Genomic DNA, 27,882 nt, shown 5'->3' with positions numbered 1-27,882 from the left:
CAATCCTGCTACCAGTCTGTTCCAGGCCGCCGGGTGCGCTCGCGGCTTCCACTGCAGTTACGGCAAGTGCGTGTACGATCAAGACTGATCGATTGACCGATCGGTCAATGGATCAATGGACCAAGTAAACCATCCAAGGCAGCCAAAACCAGCCTTCACCAGCAACTGCACGACCATGCAGTAGACTCACTATACTACGATCTTCACTTTTCATATCTTTACTTTTCAAACAGTGTATCCAACAACCGACTGTGTCCGTAAATGTTTCGTAAAGACTCTCACTGTGCGTGGAGGGCTGTTTACTTGCTACGCATCGCGACAGTAGAACAAAACGACATGTACTGGGGTGGGGCACAGTATCCATACATGTAGTCCACCCTCTTCCGCGGCCAAAATCCGTGGAGCCAACACCGGAAATGCATTCCGGCGATAATGCTGCACCGCGAACAACAGTGCAATGGATCGAGTACTGTAACCCCTACATTGAAATATACGGCATAGGTATTTGGCTGCGGATATCCGCTGGTCATTGGCATCTCTCACCATGATGCGCTTGTTGTCCCGCTATAGTCTCCTGATCGACACGACTGTGGGTCGTTCCTTGACCCAGTTCTCAGCTTGCGGGCTCATCTCGAGCGCAAACTAGAAACAACGAAGAACTTGCCAAACCACTTCACGTTTGTTTCGCCGCACTGCTCATCGGGTCACTCGTTTGCACAGCAGAAATCAGTGACGCCCCGACAAGTCTGCCTCGTTGCTCTCTTTGCTCTTTGCCCAACTTGTAAATCCACGGCAAGAACCTGAAAGTTGGAAGGTACACTTCACCCACGCAAAAATTGAAGTCTCGTTTCAAGGATTTGCATGGCATCGCAAGAATGAGATCCACGCTGTCCTGTCTTGATGGCCCACCACACCCTGATTTATCTTGCGCCGCTGCGCGTGATAGAGGTCCACTTCCGGGCGCGCCTTACATCGAAATTGCTTTCGTATCAAAATAACCGAGTTCGTCGTATCAATCCCCCAACATGAGTCAACGGAAGGGTGCATGCCCAACACCGGCAAGGTACCGTATCGATGAAGCCATTGTATGACGAACACGTGAGCGCAGCCATTCATCGAGAGCCACTAGAGTTACCAGTAAACCAGAGTTTGGAAATGACACCGTTATATTGTCAACAGGCTTATATGCAAAAGAAGTATTGACACAGTGAGGACACAGTTGGGCGGCGCCAGGCATCTTGGAAGCTTGGACTTAGTTGTACACGCACTTGCCGCCGCTGCACTTGAAACCGGCGTCGCATCCCTGGCGGAAGAGGCTCGTGGCCGGGTTGAAGCACTGGTTGCCGGTGGGCGCGCGGCAGGCGTTCTCGCCACGCGGGCAGTACTGGCCCGAGGGGCAGGCCTTGTAGCAGATGGCGCCGTTGGGGCTCTGCTCCGAGTGCACGCGGAGGTGGATCGAGGCCTGCTCTTCGGCGACCGTGGGCTGGAGCACGCACACGACGGCGACGACGGCGGCAGTGAGAACGGTCGAGAACTTCATGGTGGTGGCGAGGAGGAGGCTGAGCTGCTGCTGAGGGGGCGAATCCGGGAGTGAGGCCAAGAAATCAGGGCGTTCAAATCGCATGGCGTGCGGCCAGTGGATACAGCAGATCATATCTAAAGTAGGAAATAATCATATGTCAGAGTGTGTTGTGACCTTATATTAGAATTAGTTAGATGAAGTTGTACAAGGATATAAATTTACACCGGTGTCGAAACGACTAAGTGCGTGATAACAAGGTAGGTTATAGTTTGGTGGTCTCCGCTTTCCCACCATGGTCTTGAACTGCAACTCCCATACGTTCGTTGCATTCCTTTGTATCGCAGCCAGGCAAGACAAACTGTAGTTTCAGGAGTAAGCGGCTACACTACTGCTTTGTTATACATTTGCTGACAACGATACCGTCCTGTATCAATACTTGGGCGCCATTTGGATTGACACGGACAGCTCAGAAGACTCAAAGCTAGCATCGCAAGTGAAATTTCGCTTGCACGCGCGGGATGGCGCTACTGTTGTCGGCACAGAAAGCTTGTCGACGTGAACCTGTGGCAAGACGGGTATATACCGCGACGGCCGCAAGCTATTCAAAAGCCGGGAACGAAGGCCTGATTGTGTTGCAAAGAGAACACGGCGCGGTTGCGAGAAGCCTCGCAGCTTGCGGCTCCAGTCGCTCGATTCCCCGCTTTATTTCTTCACGAGCGGTGGTGGAAGGACTGGTTGACTGAGATTCTCAGTCTGAGAACAACAACGTTGCGAGAAATCAGGCGGCGCTTTGGTTGCGATCTGATCGAGTGGCTTGTGTTTGTCTCTCTTTCCGATCCAGTGGCATTTTACCGCTGCAACAGCAGCAGCTCTGTGCTAATATCACTGCAAGCGAAGTCCCGCCTAAAATACACCGCAGCACATCATCGTCTCAAGTCCCCTCCGCAATTCGGTTCGATTTGGTCAAAGGGGACCGGAGGAATAACCGAACGCTGGTGCCACAACCAAAGCACCTTTCCGATTTCGTACGTAGCCCGACGGTTGAGTGAACGGCTCCTTGCCGCAAGAACCCACGACTGCTCTATGCTTGCTTGTAGCGCTCCCACCACAGGCAGCACTGGCAAGTTGCCAGCCCAGAAAGCAAGAAAATCCTCCGGAGTATCCCACACAGCGAGAAGAAGGCCGGGCTTCTCATGGCCGCCGCTGAGCTCCATAGAGTCCGTCATGCAAACGCAGGTGCACCGGCGCGGCAATAATCCGACAAGACCTGGTTCCACATGTACAGTAATCTCCTCCGCGTCCAACATAAACTAAATACCCTTCATAATCGTATGGGACGAGGTCTGAACTGATGGGTATGCAGAGCCATAATGAGCGTTCCACACAACATGTATTTGAATAATTTATATACATAAGTCGTTTGCTAACCAGAACGTTTACTGTACGAGAGAATTCGGCCTGGCGCTGCACCATTACTTCGCGACATTTACCCCTCCAACTTCAAGAAGGTACACCTTGTGTACAGCACACCAAGCAGACGGCTCTCGCCGTTCGCTCTCTCTTCATTCACGAACTCAGCCAGCTCTCCCCCCACCTCAAAATGACTCGCCGAGCCGCCGCCAGCAACACGCGCGGGCGCCCCAGCGCGCCCACAGCCAAGAGCCGCCGCTTCAGCCTCGACCAGGCCGCCGTGTCCAACGTCATCTACTGCGAGGGCTACGCGCGCATCAAGCGCCGCAACGTGCTTACCTGGAACACGCGCTTCCTTGTGCTCACGAACGCGGAGCTGCTGGTGTTCCAGACCAAGCAGGACGCCAGCTACCGCCGCAACGTGTTGGAGACACTGCAACTCGTACGCGGCCGTGTGACCCCCAAGAACGACCTGAGCGTCGAGTTTTCGTTCGTGGACGGCCGCGAGATGCTCGCGCGCGTGTTTAGCCGCGCCGACCAGGCCCAGTGGGTCTCGGCCTTCTACCAGTTGGCTATCAAGAGCGACGCGCGCCGCGTCAAGAGTGCGTCCATGGAGGAGCAGGGCGACAAGGCGGCAGTCGAGAAGCGCCGCGTGTCCTTCTTCGGCAGCGTGCTCGTGCGCACGATCCCGACGGTGCCCGACGACCAGGTGCCCGAGCTTTTCTACAGCAAGAAGGACGTGGAAAAGTTCTCGGAGCAAGCATCGAGTCTGCTGAGCCGCACAGAGGACGCCGTGTCGCTCGCCTGCAAGTCGATCCGGAAGCCGTCGCTGCCGTGGCGCCGCCAGATCGTCTGAGGCAGCCTGAGATCTCTTATTTATTAGCAGCCGCGCTCCAATGGGGAGAGTGTGGGCAGTGTGTCTTCAATGTCGCCTTATAAGACCATTACATAATGAATTTGATGCCAGCTTTCTCGCTGTCCTGCCAAGTGCACGAGCACCGCTCAACAGACGGCCACGCCGGCTGAGAATGAGGCGATGCTGGCGCAACAGACGCTGTCTCGAATATTTCCCGCACCCTCGAAGAGCTGTCGGTGCTGCTGTCCGCTTCAGTGGCGCGGCAGTGCAATGCACTCGGCAGCAACTGACCTGGTGTTTGGTCTGAGGAGGACTTCGTCGTTCAAATGTTTCTTCACGCACAGGTTTCTCTTCGACTGACAGGCACCCAGGTGCAGACCGATGTGGGCCAAGCGGCCGTGGAAGATTCCGTCCGGAGGCGTTCTCGTTCTCTTTGTTTGTGCTCTGACACATGGAAGGGCCGAGCGGCCTAGCCGCCAAGATGCCGCATTTGTGGCTCAGCGTCCGCCGTGCACTCCACATCTGCACTCCACATCTGGACACGGCATCGTCAGGCAGAATGGGACAGAGTCATCCGGACGCAATGTAGCTTGACGACTGTGTATTTGTAAGTTGATAGACACTATTCCGAAATTATGGCGACCTGTGTCCGGCGTAACCGCCCCGCCAGCCGTGCGACAGGACTTTGTTGCTTGGTTTGCTCATCAGTTCCCTTTTTGACCTCTAGAGATCACTTTGAAATCCGTCAATCATGAAGTTCTTCAGCTACCTCGCGCTGGTTGTTCTGGCGCTCACCGTCGCCGACAGCGCCACCGCCAACGTCGTGGAAGAGACCGGCGTGAAGGCCCGACACATGTTGGCCATGGGCGACGAGTCTATCATGTTCGTGCGCGGCTCTCTGCGCCGAGAGGAGGAGTCTGACTAGGCTTGGAAGCAACTACTGCGTCTCCGCACGAGATGCAGTCTCATACAACGGGAGCGGGCGGGACGCCGATACTTGACAATCTGCAAGCGTGCGGCCTTCAAAGCAAAATTAACGACGAAGCCACGCATGGAGCTCTCGAGGCAAGCAGGGGACGATACAACGCGATATGAGCCCGACAACCTGTAACCTATTAATCTTATTGCTCGCATTTGTAGCATTTCATGTTGTTGTTTGTTTCAAATTGGAGAGATCTGTATCGTCGTGTCGAAGTGTGCGGTCCAATGCTCGCTTTACGTTGTTACCCTAACGATAGTGCTTCGGCAGTGGAAGCGCCATGGTCGATGAACGATTACAGTCACACCTCTACTTCCTCCGGGCGGGAATTATTGCAAGAATGTACTTCATATAAGTATAAGTGACGCCCGATCTGTCTGATCCGAGACGTGTCAGATATGGAAATGGCTACATTCACATTGGTGTTAAAAAGGTATCCAGTGATGTCTGCCGCCGCCGCTTCACTACTTGGTCTCTAGCTACCATTGTCAAGGTCTATATCGTTTCCAGTTCCCGCTTTGTATCCCCTTCACACTGGAATAGAAACGAAGAAAGCTCCATACAATAGGCGAGTGCTGTCGATGCTGACACAGGGAGTTTGTCGTTCTCGTCGTCCACGTCACCATCCACCTCTTCAGCATCATCGTCCTCGGCATCGCCTTCTGGGAGCTCGTCAACTTCAACGTCAGAATCAATCTCCAAGTAATGGGCAACACTATCGTGGGCGCTAACCCCCTCCAGTATGCGCACAATATCGTTTACCACACTTTCTTCAGCAGCCAACGCATACTCCCCTGCCTGGCGGAGCTCCCCCAACAACGTAGCGTCTACGATACTTGACTTCACTCAGCAGTTGCGTATGCAATCGGCCGTCACATCGCCCCAACTATCGATGCTGAACTGGATTGCCTCGAGAAGGCTCAGTTTCCGCTTTATGCCGCCTTCCATTGCATCAAGACACCAGCGGACAAATCGACGACGGTAGCGTGCCTTAAACAATCGGATCATGCCTACAAATATAATATCAATCAGTAAGTTCACCAAGCATTAGCCAAATATGTCAGAAAGCTTACTTGATTTGACGTCCATTTAGGGAGTTCCCCGACCCTCCGGGCTGTCAGTTAGAGAGTAAGGCGGTTTTTAGTCAGTTAGAGAACTTCTTCCGTGAAGGTCATATAAACTCTTTTGCACACAGAGACGACAACCAGATAAAGAACGCGTAGTCAGGTAGAGAGGTTCAGTTAGGGAGGTGTGCCTGTATATGGGTGGACCTCATTAACAAAGTATTAGCGCCGTGCTGCATTACCAATTATTTCTCCTACACAATCGTTGTGCTTAGATGTGTTGTTGCTACAGAAGAATTATAATAAATACATGTATAATAAATAAATCAGAAAGCTGACAGGACTCCAGTCTACCAGCGATTTCAATTTGTCGCGGCGAAACGCGTGATTCGAGTGAATTTGTTCTTGGTGAAAATAATTTGTGCTACACGTTGTTGCTACTCGTGTCAGCGAAGAAGATTCGACTTGCTGAAAACTCTTGGTGTTCTTCGTCCCAATCTGAGCACTGCAAGGCGCAAACCCACCAACAATGAAGGAGCGAAAAATCGTCGATGTACACCGCCTGACTCGTATCGATCAAAAACTTGCTACAGTATTATAGTGAGCACACACCTCCGAAGTAAGCTTACCATACAAACTGCATACATGTATATGAGAGCAGCCCACTCAACAAGTTGTGATTGTGTGGCCTCTTATTTCTTGTTACGTAGGCTGCTGAGTTGAGTGTAAGATCACTAAAAGTAGTTGACACCAGCCTGTCTAAAAAGAACTCCCACTTGTTTGTCCGCGTTTGAGGTTTCAGTGCACAAAATCCCATTTACCCCCTTCATATATTGGCACGACCTCTGTTGATGTACAATACGCAGCTACACCAAGGAATGCTGCGATCGGGTGAAAGCCCGTCTTCGACAACGGACATGGATTTTCGACGCTTTGCCTCGAAGGCGAGGCTGGTGCCCGGAGCAAGCTTAGCAGTGCAGTGCTGAGTCAGCGCGCTGATCAATCCTTTTGCTCTGTCGCTTCTTTCGATCCATCGGGTCGCACATTTCTTGGACTTCCGTCCGGCTGTGACTGCAGAGCCCAGATGTCGCTAGCAAAACCACAGACAGCGAAAGTTTGACACCTTGATATCGATGAGTCCGGGTTCTCAATCCGACGCTCCTGCTGCACGGCTGTTGACTCACGTCAAATCGCGGGAGTGCCAGTCTTGGGGCCGAGAATTGACTGCAGTGGTGGCAGAGCTCCGCCTTGGCCCTTCTCGGACCGCCTGCTGCAACAAAACGACACTTTGACGGAGTGGGGCGGTGCAACCGGGGCCTCTTGTGTCCCCACGCGCGTTACGCTCGACGTTCTGCCTCTGTCGTGACGTTTCCTAGGGACAGATGCTGCACTGGAAGCGTTGCTGGTGGCTGGAAGCACTGCGAGGCAATAGAGGGCTCATGCGCGAGTGATGCGTTGTGTATTATAGCAACAGTTCCCCGGTCCGGCTGTAGCTCGCCAACGGGCAATTCCATCGTCGTACGAACAGCGGACAGAGGGCAACCTTGATGAGACCGACGCTGTTCGAATGAAACTCGTCGCCTTCCCCCGTCTTCATTTTCCAATTGGCCTTCTCCAGCCACAGTCACATCGGCTCAAGCAAGTCCAAGAATCAAAATATGCGTCTGTATCACGCTCTACTCGTGACTGCGGTTGCTCTGCTTGCCAGCAACGTCTCTGCTGGCGCTGTGGACTGCGCGATGACCCCCGGCGACATTGTCGAATCTTCTACTGGTTCCTCGCCCAAGGACTCGTTCGACGGCTTCGACTCGTCCAACGACTCCCCGGTCCAGCAGGGCTCCACCACTTCGTCGGATGTCGGTGCCAGCGCCAGCCAGGTGTCCTCGGCTAGCGGCTCCTCGCCTGAATCCCCTATTCAGGACTCCCCAGTGCAGCAGGGATCCACCACCTCGTCAGACGTTGGTGCCAGCGCCAGTCAGGTGTCTTCAGCCAGCGGCTCCTCGCCCAAGGACTCGTTCGACGGCTTCGACTCGTCCAACGACTCCCCGATCCAGCAGGGCTCCACCACCTCGTCAAACGTTGGTGCCAGCCAGGGTTCCGCGCCGAAGGATTCTTCGTTCGTCAGCGACTACAGTGGCTCGACGGCTGACCTTCCTAACTACTCCAACCAGGACTCCACGGCTGCCTCGGACGTTGGCGCTAGTCACGTTTCCTCGGCGAGCGGCTCCTCCCCTGAATCTCCGATTCAGGACACTCCGATCCAGCAGGGCTCCACCACCTCGTCAAACGTTGGTGCCAGCCAGGGTTCCGCGCCGAAGGATTCTTCGTTCGTCAGCGACTACAGTGGCTCGACGGCTGACCTTCCTAACTACTCCAACCAGGACTCCACGGCTGCCTCGGACGTTGGCGCTAGTCACGTTTCCTCGGCGAGCGGCTCCTCCCCTGAATCCCCGATTCAGGACACTCCGATCCAGCAGGACTCCACTGCCGCCTCTGCGAGCCAGGGCTCTACGACTGACGCCCCGGTGACTCAGGACTCGACCGCTGCCTCTGCTGTCGACGCCAGCCAGGCGTCTGCTTCCGGCGGTGACGACATCAAGCAGGGTGTCGTCATTCCTGCCGGCACCGATGCTCCGTCGAGCGGCGATGCCTCGCAGAAGACCGACGTTGCGGGTGAATCCGACATTAACTTCCAAACAACGCAGGCGCCGACTGCTACCACCCCTGCTGTAAAGCTTGAGCTAGTAGAAGGCCGCGAGTGAAGGTAGTCCGCGATGTGGAAGCGTGTAGGTGGTTAGACGCAAATTGCAAAGTGATATTAGTTGGTTAAGGCCCTGTGGCCGGCCGTCTGGGCAGTGCCCAAGGCGGTGCTAAAATGAATGAATTTGATTGGTCAATCCACTTCAAGTTGAAGTGGGTTGACGTGCGCTATACAAAAGTAAATGTGCACGACAGAGATCATGCACCACAGTGCATGGTCTTTACTTACCCACTTGTCTTTGCGTAATAGTGGATGTTGTAGTTTGGATATGCGGGCCTTGACGTGCTCGTCACGTCTCGGTCCTTACATCCTCCCGGGTTTGACTTCACGTTGACGGCGCTTGAAGTCGTCGACGAGAACTTTCCAGTGAGAGACGTGCTTGATGTCTTTCTCGAGTTCCCACGAAGATTCGTGGTCTGGGAGACCATGCCACTTGACAAGCCACTCAGTCTTGCGATTGAACTGACGCTTGCGTAGAAGTTTCTCGATAATGTGGAGGTCTTCTCCAGTGACTTCATTCGTGATGATGCGAGATGCTTTCGGAAGAACACGAGTCTCAAACTTGTCCGGGTTGGAGACGTAATGGCTGAGAACGTCTACGTTGAAAGTAGGGTTCAGCGACTTCATACTGCGTGGCAAAATCAGACGAGCAGCGTTGTCGTTGATCATGCGCTTGATAACGAACGGACCAACTTTACGAGCAGCTAACTTTGCACGTTTGACGTCAATGTCTTTCGCAGCATGCTTGAGTGGAATACGGCGTGTATCCAGCATAACCAAATCTCCTTCCTTGAATTGCACATTGCTACGGTGTTGATCGTAGTACTTCTTTTGCGATGCTTGAGCCTTGAGTAGGTGCTCCTTGGCTTTGACAATAATTTTGTCACGTTCATCCTTGAAGCGGTTTGCATACTCAGACAGTCCTTGTTGTACTTGAACTGTGGTAGACAGCGTAGGAAAAGTTCCGAAGGGATTGCGTTCCTTACGCCCTGTGTCTACTTCAAATGGCGAAAGTCCTGTAGAGGCACTGACTAGCGTGGCATGAGCATACTCAATCGTCCCCAACTTGGCAGCCCAGTCATCACCATGATACGAGACCATGCAACGAAGTGCGTCTTCTAGTACCAGGTTTTGACGTTCAGTTTGGCCGTCAGCTTGAGCGCGGTACGACGTTGTCATATTCAATTGTATACCCATGACCTGCGCGAGAGATTTCCAAAATCGCGATGTGAATTTGGGATCACGATCACTGATGACCACTGCAGGCACTCCATGATGCCGAACGACGTTGTCGAAGAAATAATGAGCGATTTCTTTGGCATCATCGGTAGTGTGAACGGGACAGTAGATCGGACGCTTGGATAACTTGTCCACGATGGTCATGATAGCATCATAGCCATCTGATTCTGGCAATCCAGTAACGAAATCCATGGAGATGACTTCCCAACATTCCTTAGGAATCGGAATTGGAATCAGCTTGCCATTCTTCTTGGCGTTGCTGTGCTTCCAACGTGTGCATGTTTCACAACTTTGCACGTAATCAGAAACGTCTTCATGAAGCGACGCCCAGTAGTACCATTGCTTGATACGGAGGTACGTACGACGAATTCCTGGGTGCGCGGCAATACTGGAATCATGAAATTGCTCAATAATCTTCGTCCTTAGATGATTGCGCTGCGATTTCGGGACACAAAGTCTCATCACTTTGGACTCCTTGTTGTCCGTGAATTGCACATAAAGTAATTGATCCTTGAGTATGTATGGATCATGCGGACTACGACACTTGTCACGAAATCCGGGATCAGTGCGGTAGGCTTTGATGAACTCTTCTTTGAGATTCGAAGTCCATCCTAGCGAACTTGCATGTTGCATTTGCACAACTGATGTGGCAATTTCTGCATCTTGAACAGGAGTGTAGAGATAACCATCGGAAAGATCATGTAAGGCGATGTGACCAGTAGAAACATCCGCCATCTCCTCCCCCGAAAATTCAACAGGCGAGAGAGCTGCAGATATCATGGTCGTATTCACCTTCTGGGAGTCTCCATCATGTTGCTGTGCACGGTAGCGTGATCCAAAACTGGCACACTGCGGTGTACACGTATGAAAGCTGATCGTATTGATAGCGGAACGCGCAACACTCTGTGAGGCTGGAACCGTCGCGATTTGACTGTCTGGAGTCGATAGCGAAGCATTGACTGTGTGTAGATTGCTAATTACGCGAAAACTCGATGTCAGTTTATCACTTTCAGACTCACAATGATGAAAACTGATTGTGCAGACAAGAGGCGGAGCCAATTGTGGTGATATCAACGCAGTCGGAGTTGAATCCATTGGAGGACGGGATAGTGCATCAGCTACGACATTCATCGATCCTTTCAGGTGATGCAGGGTGAAGTCGAACTGAGCAAAGAAGGTCAAGAAGCATGCAAGCTTCGAAGAAACCTTCGGGTGGTGTAACAACCACTGGCATGCACTGTTGTCCGTGTAGATGTCGAAATGACGACCATAGAGGTAATGACGCCATTTTTCCAGCGACAGCTTAATTGCATAGAGTTCCTTCTCGTGGGTAGGCCAATTTTGTTCATGCACACCCAACTTCTTGGAGAGGAAAGCTAACGGATGATCGTGTCCGTTGTGTTTTTGCGAAAGTACTCCACCCACACAATATCCTGAAGCATCGGTTGTCACGATGAACGGAAGAGAGAAATTCGGTAAAGTCAGGACTGGGGCGGATTGCAATGCTGATTTTAGCTTGCTGAAGGCGGTATCATGCTCTTCATTCCAATTCCAGGTATGGTCCTTCTTGACTAGAGGTCCAAACGGTAAGGCGATTGTCGCGTAGTTGCAAATGAAGCGACGGTAGTAGCCTGCTAGACCCAAAAAGCTTTGCAATTGCTTTTGGTTCATGGGAATTGGCCAATTGGTGATCACTTCAGTTTTCTTGGAATCCACCGCGATACCTTGACTTGACACGGTGTGACCCAGGAACTGCACTTGATTCTGCCCAAAATGACACTTCGAACGATGACAGTACAGCTTCTCTCTGCGTAACACTTCGAAGAGCGTGCGGAGATGCTGCAGATGCTCCTTCATGTTCTTGGAAAATACACAAATGTCATCCAGATACACCACGATAAACGGATATTTGCCTAGTAGGACACGCATAAGACGTGACCAGACACCTGGCATTCCAGCAAGACCCATTGGCGCAACACACCACTGATAGGTCTCAGAATGAGTGCGGAACGCTGTGTACTGACGACTTTTCAAGGCAATCCTCATCTGATGGTAACCTTGCGCGAGATCCAAGACTGAGAAGATGATGCATCCATACATCTTGTCAAATGTTTCGTCAACTCTTGGGAGTGGAATTCTGGCGATGATCGTTTGCGAGTTGAGCCAACGATAATCAATCACCCAACGAATCGGTAACGTAGCATTTCCCGACCGTAGCCACTCAGCTCGAGAAAGTTGTTTCCCTGATTTCGGGTCTTTCTTCGGGATACCAAAGATGTTGGAGACCCAAGGTGAATCGGATAGTTCGATCCAACCTTTCTTCAACTTTTCTTCGACAAACAGATCAAGGGCATCTTGTTCTGTCTTCGAGAGCCGAAAAGGTGCGCGTGTGCTTGGCATAGCATCTGACTTCATGTTGAGCTCGAATTCCACGCGTCGATGAGGAGGTAACCCATCGGGTAAAACGTCTGGAAACACGTCAGCAAACTCATCAAGGAGAGGCACAATTTCTTGTGGTTCCTCCGTGACGGGTTGAGCTGGAGTAATTTTGACGCGGTAAATCTCATCGTAGTCATGGCGCTTGGCTTTGGCTTTGAACTCAGCACCAGATACTTCCACCTTGCGCAACACTGGCTTTATTCCTTGCGGTTTGAACTGCAGGTGATGAGTACGCCAATCAATAATTGGTTGGTACTTGGTAAACCAAGGTTTTCCGAGAATGACATCGTGTTCAGGACTCATAGACCATTCCAGGACCTCTAAGTCTCTGAATCGATAGCCATCCATCTCAATAGTGACCTTGCCCTTGTGAACGGCACGTTTTTTCGTTGTGCTTCCGTCAAATAAGGTGACTTGAGAGATCATGGTGTCAGGAATAGTATCCACCAATCCAGGACGAATGACATTGCATGTGTCTCCCGTGTCTAACATAATGGTAACACGTTTGCCTTCACACAGACCTGGCTTCCGAATCAACTCATTCGGAGCTGGTAGTGACTGGATGGTAGCAGCGTTGAGATCATTTATCTCAACAACTTCAACGGACTCTGGCTTTTCAGTGGCCAAAGTGTGAACAGCGAACTGACCACGCTTAGTGTTAGACGGAAAGCTGTTGTTCGCTCCATGATTCTGTCGATTTTGAAGCTTGAAGCACTGTTCAATCGTGTGACCAGGCTTCTTACAGTACCGACACTTCTTCGGGTTGCCACTGTTGCGGTTATTGTTCTGAACAGGGCGACGATAATTGTCACGGCGGGGGTTATGCACATGACCAGTGTCGATTTCCATAGGCTCAGGTTCATTGTCAGCAGGACGCTGTGGAGCCGTGTTGGAACGAGCGAATGACGTGGAGTTGGAACGTCCAAAAGATCTTGGAGGTGTCCAACGATTCTTCTGAAACGGACCAGCACGAAAGTGCGATCTGTCATACTCGAGTGCAATTGAGAGAGCCTCAGATACCGTCGTGCAACGACGATACTGAACTTCTTCTTTCGTGGGGCTAACAAGACCTCGAATGAAGTACGTGATCTTGTCAAGCTCACTCATGTCCTTGACTTGCATGATAGCAACGCGGAACCGAGAGATGTAGTCCTCCAAGCTAGAACAACGTTTTTGCTTGAGACTGTACAATCGATCTCGAAGACGCTCCTGAAGATCCGGAGGAACAAATTCCTTCGTGAGCTTCTGGATCAAGTCTTGGACGTCACTAATGGAATCCCTGCAAAGCATGTACCATGCAGCAGCATTTCCCCTGAAATTGGCAGTCATCATGGCAATGATGCGCTTACTCTGATTCTCATCTTGCCAATTAATGTTCTTCGCCTCAAAGTAATGAATAACTTGGTCGAAGTACAATTCAACCGAGTCACCCATGTTTCCATAGAAGCGAGGTAGGCTTATACCTTCAACTTTGACTTCCTTGCGTTGCGAAGTCAAAACGTCGATTAGTGCTTGTTGTTTCTGCACCATTTCGACCACAGACTGTGTCAGACGGTCAGCAGACCATCCGCCAGGATTTAACGAAGTCATGATAGTGTAACTTGAGCTAAATGCTGATTAAAGTTACGCTACGAATGTACAGCTGCTAGCTACTAGAACTAGAGCTATAACGACACTGTCAACAGCTACTCGAAACGGGCGCGCTTGATGCTGATAACGCGATCAACAAAAGCACGAACTTCGGTGTCGATGCGGTTGACGCAGGTGTTCAAGTTGTCGACGGTCTCGTAGAGAAACAGTCCAAACTCAGTCTCGATAACACGGTCGAGGTGAGTTTCGAAAGACGGAAAGAAAACTTCACGGAGATGTTCCGTCAAGCAAGTAACCTCGTACTGCAAATGGATAGCAGCACGAACTGTGAATGCGCGTTGAACGGCTTGTTCAATGGTGAGAATGCGACGATGTTGCTGATCTTCTTCCCACTCACGAGCAGTACGCTTAGGCATAGACTGGAAAAATACCCGAAGCTTACGCCAAAGCTTACTCGAAAATTACGCGAAAATTCAGGAAACGACTGAAAATTACGCGGATTCTCAAATTCGGAATTATACGGGTGCTGGGGTTTAGGCAACTACTGATTGGCTGAGCCAAAGTGCAATTACACTAAAACAATGCGAAAAAGTTTAAAACAACACTTAAACAACGCTACTTAGCGCTAATTCAAGCGTTGGCGCTTTGCCTTGTAATTGGATTTCTTCTGGCAGAAACCCTGAACAAGTAGCTCTTCCTTTTGAGCCTCTTCAAGTGCTCTTTTACGCGAGCTCTCCTTAAGTTCACGGTCGAATACAGTAGTGAGTGTGTTATGAATACGCACCACTTGTAAACTTAGGATACGGCAAGCTTCTCGATAAAGTATACGCTCGGACTTGGAGTGAAAACTCTTCTCCTGGTCTTGTAAGTGGTGAGTTAAGCTTGCAAGGCGATTAACTGAGTTTAATCCCTTAATACGAAGTCGATCTACTGCTTGTAGATTAGGGTCTGGGTTTGAGTTGAGGTTTTTACTTTTTTGGTTGTTCACCTTGGTCATACAAGGCCAAAGGTTTCCGCAATATACTAGGCTTACGTGCGGGAAGGTGACTAGTGAAGCGAAAAGCGTTAAACTAGTACAAATCCTTCGGATAACTAACCGTTAGCAAAAAGCGTGAGGCTAGTTAGCGTAATCGACTAGCGAAAAGCGTTAATGTCGATTATGCAAGACTTTATACGGCTAGCGAAAAGCGTTAATGCCGCTAAGTCAGAGAACACGTAGAGTAGCAGTATATGCGAAAGCAGTAACCCTAACCCGGATACTGTAGCAGTAGTCGAGCTGAAAGCCGAAGTAGCGAGTCGAGTCGGTCGATTGAAGATCTTCTGACCACTTGCCCGGCGAAAATGACCGTAAGTGCTACCAGATGTAAAGCTTGAGCTAGTAGAAGGCCGCGAGTGAAGGTAGTCCGCGATGTGGAAGCGTGTAGGTGGTTAGACGCAAATTGCAAAGTGATATTAGTTGGTTAAGGCCCTGTGGCCGGCCGTCTGGGCAGTGCCCAAGGCGGTGCTAAAATGAATGAATTTGATTGGTCAATCCACTTCAAGTTGAAGTGGGTTGACGTGCGCTATACAAAAGTAAATGTGCACGACAGAGATCATGCACCACAGTGCATGGTCTTTACTTACCCACTTGTCTTTGCGTAATAGTGGATGTTGTAGTTTGGATATGCGGGCCTTGACGTGCTCGTCACGTCTCGGTCCTTACACCTGCCCCCACGGTCGCCTCGAGCTCCAGCGGTTCCAGCTCTAGCTCGACCCCCACCACATCCAACAACTCCACCTCCACTGCTACCACTACTTCGGCCGACAACTCGAAGCTCTGCGCCAAGCCCCGTGTGCAGATCACGGAGGTCGACGTGGGTGCCGCCATCGATAACAACGAGGACGAGGCCGGTCTCAAGGTCGTCGCCATCGCCGCGTTGCCCTCGGGTGGATCGCGCATCGCCTTCCAGAGCGGCGACAACGTCATCGTTCGTGAACTCGACGCCAACGACAAGCTGGTGAGCAGCAGCACCGCCGTCAAGGTGCCGCTCAACGACTTCGCCGACATCTACGCCGACAAGAACGGCTTCGTGATCCTGGGAACGAGAGACGCTGAGGGCGGAGGCACCCTCAACTGCGGTAACCCGAGCAACCTGTGCGGCACCGCCCCCAACCCGGCCGTGCCGTGCTACGACATGTACATGGTGCGCTACGACGGCACGAGCGAGAAGTGGGCCACGAAGCTGACGTCGTCCAGTGCGTCGCTGCCGCCCTACTCGTCGTCCAAGACGGGCGAGGACGTGTACATGATCTGGTGGTACGCACACCACGGCCGCATCGCGTTCGACGGCACGAACTGGGCCGCGTACTTCGGCGCCGCCATCTCGACGTCCGAGGGCGGCTGCATCAACATCCACCAGGGCGACCGCATGAAGGTGGTGAACCCGTCGGGCTCCATCACGGCGGACGAGTCGTCGTTCGACTGGGGCTGCTCGCACTCGGCCTACGAGCGGATCACGTACGACAACCGCACGGACAGCTACGCGACCATCTGTAAGACGGACAGCAACAACCGCATCATGCCTCCCCAGGACTGGGACACGACCATCTACCCGGTGGACCTGGGGGCCGCCAACCTGGGCGACATCGTGCCGGACGCCGACGCGTCCAGCAAGAAGTACTGGGCCACGGTGAGCAACGGCGCGGGAGACAACGCCAAGGTGCACCTGATCCACTTCGCCATGAACGCGGCATCGGACAACGACATCACGCTGGGCGGCACGGACGCCAACGAGCGTGCGCCTCACCTTGCGTCCATCGGCTCTGGTGGCATGCTGGCCATGTGGGAGGGCAGCTCGTCGGGCGGCGACCTTGTCGAGGGTGGTGACCGCACGATCTACGCTCAGGTGCTGGATGCGAAGACGGGCAAGGCTATCAGCGAGAAGGTGACGGTGGACGGCTCGGTGGTGGGCAACCGCTACCAGGCGCTGAAGACGTACCCGGACGGCAGTGTGGCGTATCTGTCGAAGGGCAAGACAGGCACCTCGCTGCAGGTCGTGCGTTTCTTCGGCTGCTAAATTGCAAGTCGCAACAAGATAGACGTGAATGTATAAAGATTGTGTAGATGTCCATTCGCTCCAGGCTAAGCTACCCACAACAAAGGCAGTTGACCCCGTAATACATTGCCTCGATGTTAAAAGTTGAAATTTGAACTTTTCCAGATGAATACATTCGCGTCTGCGTCCATAAAATTCTTGTGGCATACACCAAGTCGTTGAAGTTGGCTCCAGACCCTCGTCATTATTCAAAAGCCGCCCATCGGCAGAGATGTCCAAGGCCGTGTACGTCGCAGCGACGCGGCAGCACGTGGGCAAGACCAGCACGTGCCTGGGTCTGCTGCAGGGGCTCACCGCACGTCTGGACCGCATCGGCTTCCTCAAGCCCGTGGGGCAGGAGAGCGTCGCTGTCGAGGGCGGCTCCTTGCGGGTGGACAAAGATGTCGCGGTGGCGAAAGGTGACTATTATTTGCAATTTTGCGGCGGTGAAGCACTATTTAAATTTGTAAACGGAAAGTAACGTAATGATTGCACATTTATCGGCTTTTTCAAATGCCAGAGGTGTTCAAGCTCGCAACATGCGACTACGCGGACATGTCCCCCGTGGTGATCATGCCCGGGTACACCAAGCGCTTCCTGGACGGACACATCACCGTGGAGAGCCAACTCGACAAGATCCGGTCCAGTTTCAAGAAGATCGCAGAGGCGAACGAGGTGGGGATGGCTTTGCAGTGACGACGAGTTCTTCTTGAGACTGAAGTGAGTACTTTTGTGGTGTGCAGTTCACTGTCGTGGAAGGCACGGGGCATACGGGAGTAGGCTCCATTGTGGACTGCAACAACGCTCGAATAGCTGCCGAGCTGGGCGTGGATATGGTGTTGGTGGCGAATGGAGGACTGGGCTCGGCGTTCGACGATCTGGCCCTTAACTACTCCATGTGCAAGACACACGGCGTGAAGATACGCGGAGTTATTTTGAACAAGGTGCTGGAGAACCGAGTGGATATGGTGCGGGAGTACTTTCCCAAGGCCATGAAGCATTGGGGAGGCGATGTGCCGCTTATTGGCGTCGTGCCCAACTTGCCGTCACTCTCGAATCCGAGCATGCTGGACTTTGAAGGGCTGTTCCAGACAGCGATGTTAACGGCACGCTCGCGGCGTTTCCAGCAGTATGACAAGACCACGCTCGTGACAGCGGGGTTGCGGCGGTTTTTGGCCAAGTTGACCTCGCCCGAGTTTGAGAACACGCTGTTCGTCACACACATATCCCGGAACGACATCATCCTGGGCTTCTTGTCACACGCACAGAACTTTGAGCTCATGATGAAGAGGCCGTACGGCGGCGGACTCATACTCACTGGCACACCGTCCGAGGACCACCCGGAGGAATACATTATGAACATCATCAAGAACGCGCAGGCCCCCGTGCTCTACGTGCCGACTACGACGTTCGCTGCCATGGAGAAGATCACGCATTTCACTGGTAAGTCCTCTGAGTCTTCTTGTCGATCTGTGGCCTCCTCTTACCTTGTTTGTGCTTCCGCTTGTTGGCTTTTGTAGCAAAATTCAACCCGACCGATGAGCAGAAGGTGCACGCGTGTGGCGAGCACTACGCGAAGCACATCGACTTTGACGCCATTCTTTCATAGACGAACAACAAGTAGAGCAAAATTGACAATTGACCGGTTGGCATCTCGGAAATGAAAGTTTGTGAACGCCACACACAATCGTTTGGAATTAGAAATTGACGTTATAGTACGCCTTCCGGGCGTATTTTCTGTCTGTACAGAAAACACAGTAGCAATATGTATTCGTGACAAAACCGTACGCCCGTCAGAGCATGAGCTCACTTGAGATGGTCGACCCTGCCGCGCTCGCGTCTACGCCGGCCGCTGTGGTCGTGCGCGGCGTGACCTTCGACCTAGACGACACGCTGTGGTGCGGGAAGGCCGTGATTCGCAAAGCTGGCGCCGCGTTTCACGCGTTCCTCGCGCAGGAAACGCCTCAGCTGGCCGTCACGTTCCCTCCCGACGCCTTCGACGCGCTGCTTGTCGACTTCCAGCGCGCGCTGCCAGACAAGGCACACGACTACACTTTCCTTCGCAAACACACGCTGCGTCACTGCGTGGAAGTGTGCGGCGCACAAAATCTGCACCTCCAGGACCAAGTTCAGCTCGAAGCGTTTGTGGACGCAGCGTTCCGAGCCTTTCTGGTGCCCCGCAGCCAACCGGAGCTTTTCGACGGCGTCGAGGGGTTGTTCCGGGGACTGGAGCACGAGATCAAACGGACAGGAGACAGTGGTGAGCTTGGTCCAGTTCTCGGGGTCATCACCAATGGCAATTGCGAAATGGACAACTTGCCCAAATATTTCCAAGACCACATGAGCTTCATGATCTCGGCGGAACTCGTGGGAATGGCCAAGCCTAGTGCAGCCATTTTTGATGCTGCGGTGGCCAAGTTCCCGGCCTCGTACAGTCGACAGCACCTCGTGCACGTCGGGGACCACTACGAATGCGACGTGGAAGGAGCCAAACGCGCTGGATTGCGTACCATTTGGGTGAACGCCTTGTGGACGAAACCGGACGCATTGACTCGAGCCGAGTTGACAAAGGAAGACGCAGAACGCTATGCCGCTGCTGACGCTATTGTGAAGGAAGTGGGCGCTGTGCTACTTGTGGTCGAACGCTGGAACACACTTGCTGTTTCACAAACGTCCTAGCTGACAGACAAATCAGGACATACCGCTGTAACTTTTGAACTTTGTATTGTTCAGCACACATCTAAAGACACTACTCAACACTCACTTGTCTATCCGATTTTCCATCCACCTTAGCATCCGAAGAAGCGCACGACCTGCACGGACGTGTCCGTCTTGCCCTTCGACAGGTATGCCACACTGCCGTCCGGGTACGTCTTCAGCGCCTGGTAGCGGTTGCCCACCACCGACTTGTCCACCGTCACCTTACTGCTGATGCCCTTGCCCGTCTTCGCATCCAGCACCTGAGCGTAGATCGTGCGGTCACCACCCTCGACAAGGTCGCCGCCCGACGAGCTGCCCTCCCACATGGCCAGCATGCCACCAGAGCCGATGGGCGCAAGGTGAGGCGCACGCTCGTTGGCGTCCGTGCCGCCCAGCGTGATGTCGTTGTCCGATGCCGCGTTCATGGCGAAGTGGATCAGGTGCACCTTGGCGTTGTCTCCCGCGCCGTTGCTCACCGTGGCCCAGTACTTCTTGCTGGACGCGTCGGCGTCCGGCACGATGTCGCCCAGGTTGGCGGCCCCCAGGTCCACCGGGTAGATGGTCGTGTCCCAGTCCTGGGGAGGCATGATGCGGTTGTTGCTGTCCGTCTTACAGATGGTCGCGTAGCTGTCCGTGCGGTTGTCGTACGTGATCCGCTCGTAGGCCGAGTGCGAGCAGCCCCAGTCGAACGACGACTCGTCCGCCGTGATGGAGCCCGACGGGTTCACCACCTTCATGCGGTCGCCCTGGTGGATGTTGATGCAGCCGCCCTCGGACGTCGAGATGGCGGCGCCGAAGTACGCGGCCCAGTTCGTGCCGTCGAACGCGATGCGGCCGTGGTGTGCGTACCACCAGATCATGTACACGTCCTCGCCCGTCTTGGACGACGAGTAGGGCGGCAGCGACGCACTGGACGACGTCAGCTTCGTGGCCCACTTCTCGCTCGTGCCGTCGTAGCGCACCATGTACATGTCGTAGCACGGCACGGCCGGGTTGGGGGCGGTGCCGCACAGGTTGCTCGGGTTACCGCAGTTGAGGGTGCCTCCGCCCTCAGCGTCTCTCGTTCCCAGGATCACGAAGCCGTTCTTGTCGGCGTAGATGTCGGCGAAGTCGTTGAGCGGCACCTTGACGGCGGCGCTGCTGCTCACCAGCTTGTCGTTGGCGTCGAGTTCACGAACGATGACGTTGTCGCCGCTCTGGAAGGCGATGCGCGATCCACCCGAGGGCAACGCGGCGATGGCGACGACCTTGAGACCGGCCTCGTCCTCGTTGTTCTCGACGGTGGTACCCACGTCGACCTCCGTGATCTGCACACGGGGCTTGGCGCAGAGCTTTGAGTTGTCGGCCGAAGTAGTGGTAGCAGTGGAGGTGGAGTTGTTGGATGTGGTGGGGGTCGAGCTAGAGCTGGAACCGCTGGAGCTCGAGGCGACCGTGGGTGCTCGGGTGGTGGCAGTCGGCGCATCGGTGATGGTTAGGGAGGGATCAGCTTCCCCGGCAGTCGATCCCGACGAGGCAACGTCGGTGTTCTGCGAAGCGTCAACGCTGGACGGGGCCGAGCCCGAAGCAGAGTCAACGCCACCCTTCTTGGTTTCATCATCGCTCGATGTGGAAGCCTGGCTGGCACCAACATCCGAAGCGGCGGTCGAGTCCTGGGTTACCGGGGTGTCGATGTTTGATCCACTGGAGGCATCGTTGATGAAAGAGGAGGAGCCGGTGGTCTCCGGGGCGTTGGTGACGATGGTGCACTTGTCAGCGGCAGCGAAACCGTTGTTGCTCGCAAGGAGAGCGACGGCAGTGGCGAGCAGGACGTGATACAGACGCATGTTTGTTGGTTTCTTGGTGTTGGTCTTGCTTGAGCCGGAGAAGGCCGATTTGGATATGAGGAGAAAAGCGGTCGGTGACCAGTTACCTCGATGCGCTCATCGCTGGTGGTCGTGACTTGATTACCGTTTCTTAGAGCACGGGCTTCAGATGTTCCAGATGTAGTGGTGGCGTGCCCCGAAACATCCCTGCTGCTGTGAGCCCTCGAAGTACATGTAGAAGTAGTCAAACCATACAGCGATCCAGTTCCTTCGAAGCATCTGCAAAGGCAAACGTCACAAGCGTGACATGCGTTTGGACGTTGCACCGGTCTGCCGGGAGAAGAGAGCCGCTCCCCGTGTTTTGTTGCTGCGTCGCGTGATTTGCCGTCTTTGTTCGAGTGGGGTTGACACGAACGAGCCGCCTTCAAGCTTTGAGCACGAATTGTGTGGCTCGCCCCCATAGCGAGCCAATCGACATCCTGGGACGCTCTGCAATCTCTGCAACTTGTGAAAATACGACACCACAGCAGGGCTCGACTGGTACATTTATGCAGGGATTCCTTGACGTCGTTTCGCTGTTTGTGGATAGCTGGTGACAGATGTACTCTTTGCTGACAGACGAATGCACTCTTGCAAACGGATGCGTGCAAACTCTGATGGATCTGTTGAGCACACATTTACCTACGGACAGGAAAACGAACCAACAGACCTTATTGATATCTGTCTACTACCGAGTCCAATACGAATGACTCATTCCAAAGCCGAGTTTGTTTGGGATATTAAACTACAAAAAACGCAAACTCGTTTGCTAAGAATTTTTTTAATTGTACGCTCAGCCCTCAAGAGCAGTAGTTTTCGCAATCTCTAAACATGAAAATTTACTTAACACCTGCTGTGGCAAGCCAACCAGCAGCCGATTTAGCATCCGAAGAAGCGCACGACCTGCACGGACGTGTCCGTCTTGCCCTTCGACAGGTATGCCACACTGCCGTCCGGGTACGTCTTCAGTGCCTGGTAGCGGTTGCCCACCACCGACTTGTCCACCGTCACCTTACTGCTGATGCCCTTGCCCGTCTTCGCATCCAGCACCTGAGCGTAGATCGTGCGGTCACCACCCTCGACAAGGTCGCCGCCCGACGAGCTGCCCTCCCACATGGCCAGCATGCCACCAGAGCCGATGGACGCAAGGTGAGGCGCACGCTCGTTGGCGTCCGTGCCGCCCAGCGTGATGTCGTTGTCCGATGCCGCGTTCATGGCGAAGTGGATCAGGTGCACCTTGGCGTTGTCTCCCGCGCCGTTGCTCACCGTGGCCCAGTACTTCTTGCTGGACGCGTCGGCGTCCGGCACGATGTCGCCCAGGTTGGCGGCCCCCAGGTCCACCGGGTAGATGGTCGTGTCCCAGTCCTGGGGAGGCATGATGCGGTTGTTGCTGTCCGTCTTACAGATGGTCGCGTAGCTGTCCGTGCGGTTGTCGTACGTGATCCGCTCGTAGGCCGAGTGCGAGCAGCCCCAGTCGAACGACGACTCGTCCGCCGTGATGGAGCCCGACGGGTTCACCACCTTCATGCGGTCGCCCTGGTGGATGTTGATGCAGCCGCCCTCGGACGTCGAGATGGCGGCGCCGAAGTACGCGGCCCAGTTCGTGCCGTCGAACGCGATGCGGCCGTGGTGTGCGTACCACCAGATCATGTACACGTCCTCGCCCGTCTTGGACGACGAGTAGGGCGGCAGCGACGCACTGGACGACGTCAGCTTCGTGGCCCACTTCTCGCTCGTGCCGTCGTAGCGCACCATGTACATGTCGTAGCACGGCACGGCCGGGTTGGGGGCGGTGCCGCACAGGTTGCTCGGGTTACCGCAGTTGAGGGTGCCTCCGCCCTCGGCGTCTCTCGTTCCCAGGATCACGAAGCCGTTCTTGTCGGCGTAGATGTCGGCGAAGTCGTTGAGCGGCACCTTGACGGCGGCGCTGCTGCTCACCAGCTTGTCGTTGGCGTCGAGTTCACGAACGATGACGTTGTCGCCGCTCTGGAAGGCGATGCGCGATCCACCCGAGGGCAACGCGGCGATGGCGACGACCTTGAGACCGGCCTCGTCCTCGTTGTTCTCGACGGTGGTACCCACGTCGACCTCCGTGATCTGCACACGGGGCTTGGCGCAGAGCTTCGAGTTGTCGGCAGCCTCGGCGCCGATACTGCAAGCGGCCAGGACTGCAGCGGTAGTGGCCATCAGAGCGTGATACAGACGCATAGTGCTATAGGAGTTGGCTTGGATGAGTCGGACGGGTTTTGTTGTTGCCGAGGCAAATTCGAAAATGAGAGAACGCTGGGAGTGTTTACCGATCACTTTGAGTCGCCGTTCGTACGAACGATTATAATAAAAGGGTCACACCAGGAAGGATAACCAGACTCCAGATGGAGTGTCGTACCCGCACCGAAGTCCTGGTAATGCACCGAACTTCATTGATTCAGCAGCGACGTTTGTGGATTTGGCCATGACTCATGCTTGTGGATTTGGCCAGGTGTCTTGTTTACTAGAAGTGCAATTTAGGATGCGTCGTTGGCAAATGGTAACCCAGAAACTGTGCCATAGCTTCGAAGTACATGACGCCTTCGCGGCATGTACAAGTATGTATGCAATGCAGCAGCTGCTATGCATGCGAGTTGTTTTGAACTCGAAGCCGAGGACAATAGCGGCATGCAGTACCCTTGAGTACGCTGCAGCGGTCGCAGTACATGTACAACATTGTAAGCCTTCACAATGCATCGACAAAACGTTTATGCAGGTGTCGTCAAGGAATGAAGCAATCGCATTTCACCGTTTGTAGTGACAGCAATTTCGGCATTTACAGGTGGCTAATACATCGAACGTGATGATACGATGAGTAAATGTACTGTACTGTGTACACATGGGCCCCAAGGCGGGCCGGTCGACCTACGTAGGATTTGCAACGACAGCCTGCGTCTGTTGTGCTGCACAACTTGTGCAACGACACCTTGCGCACCAGCAACGCTTGGGGCTGGCGCCTGTGCTTCGTTGGACCACCAGTCCGGTGTTTTTCTCATCTTACGATACTTTTGTGGCTTACCTCTAACAATCGGATTCATGAGCACACAAATCTTAAACAGTGATTCAGTTAGACCGCACAGAATGTAGGAAAATGCAGCGATTAATTGTGAGGAACTTCATCTCGCAAAACTGCACACTCTGCGAAATGGGTGATCATTAGCCGAGTTTTGATTTCACCCATACATGTACCACCTGAGGGGGAAAAAACATAGTAACGTTACAGCCACATTTTGACACCGGAAGGCTGTGTAGAGGAAGCGGTAAGACAAACAAACGCCACGGGTGAATTCATTTTCAACTCCTTGAGAAACACATACATGTATTCCAATTTGGAGCAGCGAATCTTGGTGACTGACTGCCTGTGAGTGTTGCTGTTTTCAGTGTACATGCAGATAGAGATTGTACAAACCGGACATCAACCGGCTGCATGCACTACATGTAGCACAGTATAACGGCGTGGGGGACAACATTGCTTGGTGACGTTCGTCAAACTTGGCACAAAGAGGAAACCCAATGCTGCTCAAGTTCAGCGCACAAGATTCTTAGCACTGTGGAAATTCAGTACTCATAGTTGAAGTGTTCACCCTGGGGTGAACCACGAACAAGCATCAATCTGGCACTTTGTGCGGCGTATCCGGAACCGCAACGACACATATGAATCTCCAGCTGATATGGTAGTTTTTCACAACAGCCAAAAGAGACACAGCAACGGCAGCAATTCCGTAACGCTTGCTTTCAGCTACAAGCCTCCCCAATCAAGTTGCCAATGCTACCTGTATGTACTGCGTCACGTTTCAACTGATGGTACCCATCAAGCGTGATCTAAACAGTATCATATGCTGAAGAAGAAAGTGGAGTACTTGGTTACTAGAGCTCATGTATTAATACTCCATTATGGTATCGCGCAGGTTCTCCAATGAAGGTCTCATTGCGTTGTAGTAGCAGCGTGACCAGACACAGTACCCCACTCCAGCCGGCGATCAAGAATCTGCTGTCACAATAGCGTATTCGACAGCACGTGGGGAGGGGGGGCTAAGATAACGTTATTCCAATTGTCCAAGATATTGAAGGGCGTTCCAGTCCATTCAGAATGAAATAGCTCCGATCTCTTCATTTCCAAATCGGCCTTCTCCGGCTCAAGCAAGACCAACACCAAGAAACCAACAAACATGCGTCTGTATCACGTCCTGCTCGCCACTGCCGTCGCTCTCCTCGCGAGCAACAACGGTTTCGCTGCCGCCAACGAGTGCACCATCGTCACCAACGCCCCGGAGACCACCGGCTCCTCCTCTTTCATCAACGATGCCTCCAGTGGCTCAAACATCGACACCCCGGTAACCCAGGACTCGACCGCCGCTTCGGATGTTGGTGCCAGCCAGACTTCCACATCGAGCGATGATGAAACCAAGAAGGGTGGCGTTGACTCTGCTTCCGGCTCGGCCCCGTCCAGCGTTGACGCTTCGCAGAACACCGACGTTGCCTCGTCGGGATCGACTGCCGGGGAAGCTGATCCCTCCGTAACCATCACCGATGCGCCGACTGCCACCACCCGAGCACCCACGGTCGCCTCGAGCTCCAGCGGATCGAGCTCTAGCTCGACCCCCACCACATCCAACAACTCCACCTCCACTGCTACCACTACTTCGGCCGACAACTCGAAGCTCTGCGCCAAGCCCCGTGTGCAGATCACGGAGGTCGACGTGGGTACCACCGTCGAGAACAACGAGGACGAGGCCGGTCTCAAGGTCGTCGCCATCGCCGCGTTGCCCTCGGGTGGATCGCGCATCGCCTTCCAGAGCGGCGACAACGTCATCGTTCGTGAACTCGACGCCAACGACAAGCTGGTGAGCAGCAGCGCCGCCGTCAAGGTGCCGCTCAACGACTTCGCCGACATCTACGCCGACAAGAACGGCTTCGTGATCCTGGGAACGAGAGACGCCGAGGGCGGAGGCACCCTCAACTGCGGTAACCCGAGCAACCTGTGCGGCACCGCCCCCAACCCGGCCGTGCCGTGCTACGACATGTACATGGTGCGCTACGACGGCACGAGCGAGAAGTGGGCCACGAAGCTGACGTCGTCCAGTGCGTCGCTGCCGCCCTACTCGTCGTCCAAGACGGGCAAGGACGTGTACATGATTTGGTGGTACGCACACCACGGCCGCATCGCGTTCGACGGCACGAACTGGGCCGCGTACTTCGGCGCCGCCATCTCGACGTCCGAGGGCGGCTGCATCAACATCCACCAGGGCGACCGCATGAAGGTGGTGAACCCGTCGGGCTCCATCACGGCGGACGAGTCGTCGTTCGACTGGGGCTGCTCGCACTCGGCCTACGAGCGGATCACGTACGACAACCGCACGGACAGCTACGCGACCATCTGTAAGACGGACAGCAACAACCGCATTATGCCTCCCCAGGACTGGGACACGACCATCTACCCGGTGGACCTGGGGGCCGCCAACCTGGGCGACATCGTGCCGGACGCCGACGCGTCCAGCAAGAAGTACTGGGCCACGGTGAGCAACGGCGCGGGAGACAACGCCAAGGTGCACCTGATCCACTTCGCCATGAACGCGGCATCGGACAACGACATCACGCTGGGCGGCACGGACGCCAACGAGCGTGCGCCTCACCTTGCGTCCATCGGCTCTGGTGGCATGCTGGCCATGTGGGAGGGCAGCTCGTCGGGCGGCGACCTTGTCGAGGGTGGTGACCGCACGATCTACGCTCAGGTGCTGGATGCGAAGACGGGCAAGGGCATCAGCAGTAAGGTGACGGTGGACGGCTCGGTGGTGGGCAACCGCTACCAGGCACTGAAGACGTACCCGGACGGCAGTGTGGCATACCTGTCGAAGGGCAAGACGGACACGTCCGTGCAGGTCGTGCGCTTCTTCGGATGCTAAATTGTTGACACTTTTTGACGCTGAGAGTAGATGGGAGTATCGAGTTATCAGCGTACGTGTATGCGTTGCAACAAACTCAAGTTCGGTTTAACTTTAGACTCAATAAAACATGGGTATGTTCGTGGTCAGGCTCTCGAGGTACACCGAGCGCTGTGCTCTTCTCAGCTATCTCCAAGACTTCGACTTCTAGATTGCTTGTCGGTGAAGACTTTTACAGGAAGCTTTCCACTACAGCAGAAGTAGCACGCGAAAGTACGTAGTAAATATAGACCGGATCCAGTGAGACCTCTCATCGTCCTCAACACTTTCATGCTGCCGTGTTAATTGAGGTTGCCCAGCCCATGTTGTTTTGCAGTCTAAGACTCTCAGGCTCTTACGATGTTGATTAAGATGACAACACAATTGCTGGGTTACCTCTACATGTAAGGTGGGAAATTCACATCTAAACACTACACACGCGTAACGTTCTTGCTTTGC

General features: G+C 53.9%; 9 protein-coding genes across 9 annotated transcripts; 6 read left to right on the top strand and 3 right to left on the bottom strand.

Moving 5' to 3' along the window:
* Positions 1 to 1,252: 1,252 nt before the first annotated feature.
* Positions 1,253 to 1,540, bottom strand: KRP23_302 (uncharacterized protein; the record flags this gene model as incomplete). The annotated part of the gene is made up of 1 exon (XM_067887594.1): positions 1,253 to 1,540. One exon carries the CDS (start codon positions 1,538 to 1,540, stop codon positions 1,253 to 1,255), a length of 288 nt encoding a protein of 95 aa, XP_067750859.1.
* A 1,582-nt stretch (positions 1,541 to 3,122) lies between these two features.
* KRP23_301 (uncharacterized protein) lies at positions 3,123 to 3,788 on the top strand (the record flags this gene model as incomplete). Its single annotated transcript, XM_067887583.1, has 1 exon — positions 3,123 to 3,788. One exon carries the CDS (start codon positions 3,123 to 3,125, stop codon positions 3,786 to 3,788), a length of 666 nt encoding a protein of 221 aa, XP_067750858.1.
* A 3,701-nt stretch (positions 3,789 to 7,489) lies between these two features.
* Positions 7,490 to 8,593, top strand: KRP23_300 (uncharacterized protein; the record flags this gene model as incomplete). The annotated part of the gene is made up of 1 exon (XM_067887572.1): positions 7,490 to 8,593. The coding sequence occupies one exon, from the start codon at positions 7,490 to 7,492 to the stop codon at positions 8,591 to 8,593; it is 1,104 nt and encodes a 367-aa protein (XP_067750857.1).
* Positions 8,594 to 15,201: 6,608 nt separating this feature from the next.
* Positions 15,202 to 16,916, top strand: KRP23_299 (uncharacterized protein; the record flags this gene model as incomplete). Its single annotated transcript, XM_067887561.1, has 2 exons — positions 15,202 to 15,207; positions 15,675 to 16,916. 2 exons carry the CDS (start codon positions 15,202 to 15,204, stop codon positions 16,914 to 16,916), a joined length of 1,248 nt encoding a protein of 415 aa, XP_067750856.1.
* Positions 16,917 to 17,166: 250 nt separating this feature from the next.
* Positions 17,167 to 18,543, top strand: KRP23_298 (Phosphate acetyltransferase; the record flags this gene model as incomplete). Its single annotated transcript, XM_067887550.1, has 4 exons — positions 17,167 to 17,353; positions 17,455 to 17,609; positions 17,678 to 18,377; positions 18,455 to 18,543. 4 exons carry the CDS (start codon positions 17,167 to 17,169, stop codon positions 18,541 to 18,543), a joined length of 1,131 nt encoding a protein of 376 aa, XP_067750855.1.
* Positions 18,544 to 18,734: 191 nt separating this feature from the next.
* KRP23_297 (Pyrimidine 5'-nucleotidase YjjG) lies at positions 18,735 to 19,613 on the top strand (the record flags this gene model as incomplete). Its single annotated transcript, XM_067887538.1, has 1 exon — positions 18,735 to 19,613. One exon carries the CDS (start codon positions 18,735 to 18,737, stop codon positions 19,611 to 19,613), a length of 879 nt encoding a protein of 292 aa, XP_067750854.1.
* Positions 19,614 to 19,723: 110 nt separating this feature from the next.
* Positions 19,724 to 21,457, bottom strand: KRP23_296 (uncharacterized protein; the record flags this gene model as incomplete). The annotated part of the gene is made up of 1 exon (XM_067887526.1): positions 19,724 to 21,457. One exon carries the CDS (start codon positions 21,455 to 21,457, stop codon positions 19,724 to 19,726), a length of 1,734 nt encoding a protein of 577 aa, XP_067750853.1.
* An 897-nt stretch (positions 21,458 to 22,354) lies between these two features.
* KRP23_295 (uncharacterized protein) lies at positions 22,355 to 23,683 on the bottom strand (the record flags this gene model as incomplete). Its single annotated transcript, XM_067887513.1, has 1 exon — positions 22,355 to 23,683. The coding sequence occupies one exon, from the start codon at positions 23,681 to 23,683 to the stop codon at positions 22,355 to 22,357; it is 1,329 nt and encodes a 442-aa protein (XP_067750852.1).
* Positions 23,684 to 25,671: 1,988 nt separating this feature from the next.
* Positions 25,672 to 27,405, top strand: KRP23_294 (uncharacterized protein; the record flags this gene model as incomplete). The annotated part of the gene is made up of 1 exon (XM_067887502.1): positions 25,672 to 27,405. The coding sequence occupies one exon, from the start codon at positions 25,672 to 25,674 to the stop codon at positions 27,403 to 27,405; it is 1,734 nt and encodes a 577-aa protein (XP_067750851.1).
* Between the last annotated feature and the right edge of the window lie 477 nt (positions 27,406 to 27,882).

The sequence above is a fragment of the Phytophthora ramorum genome (assembly GCF_020800215.1).
Source record: "Phytophthora ramorum isolate Pr-102 chromosome Unknown Phyram_PR-102_s0001, whole genome shotgun sequence".
In the NCBI taxonomy this organism is placed as follows: domain Eukaryota; phylum Oomycota; class Peronosporomycetes; order Peronosporales; family Peronosporaceae; genus Phytophthora; species Phytophthora ramorum.
The sequence above is the reverse complement of the archived record's forward strand: the minus strand, read 5'-3'. Positions and strand labels throughout refer to the sequence as shown.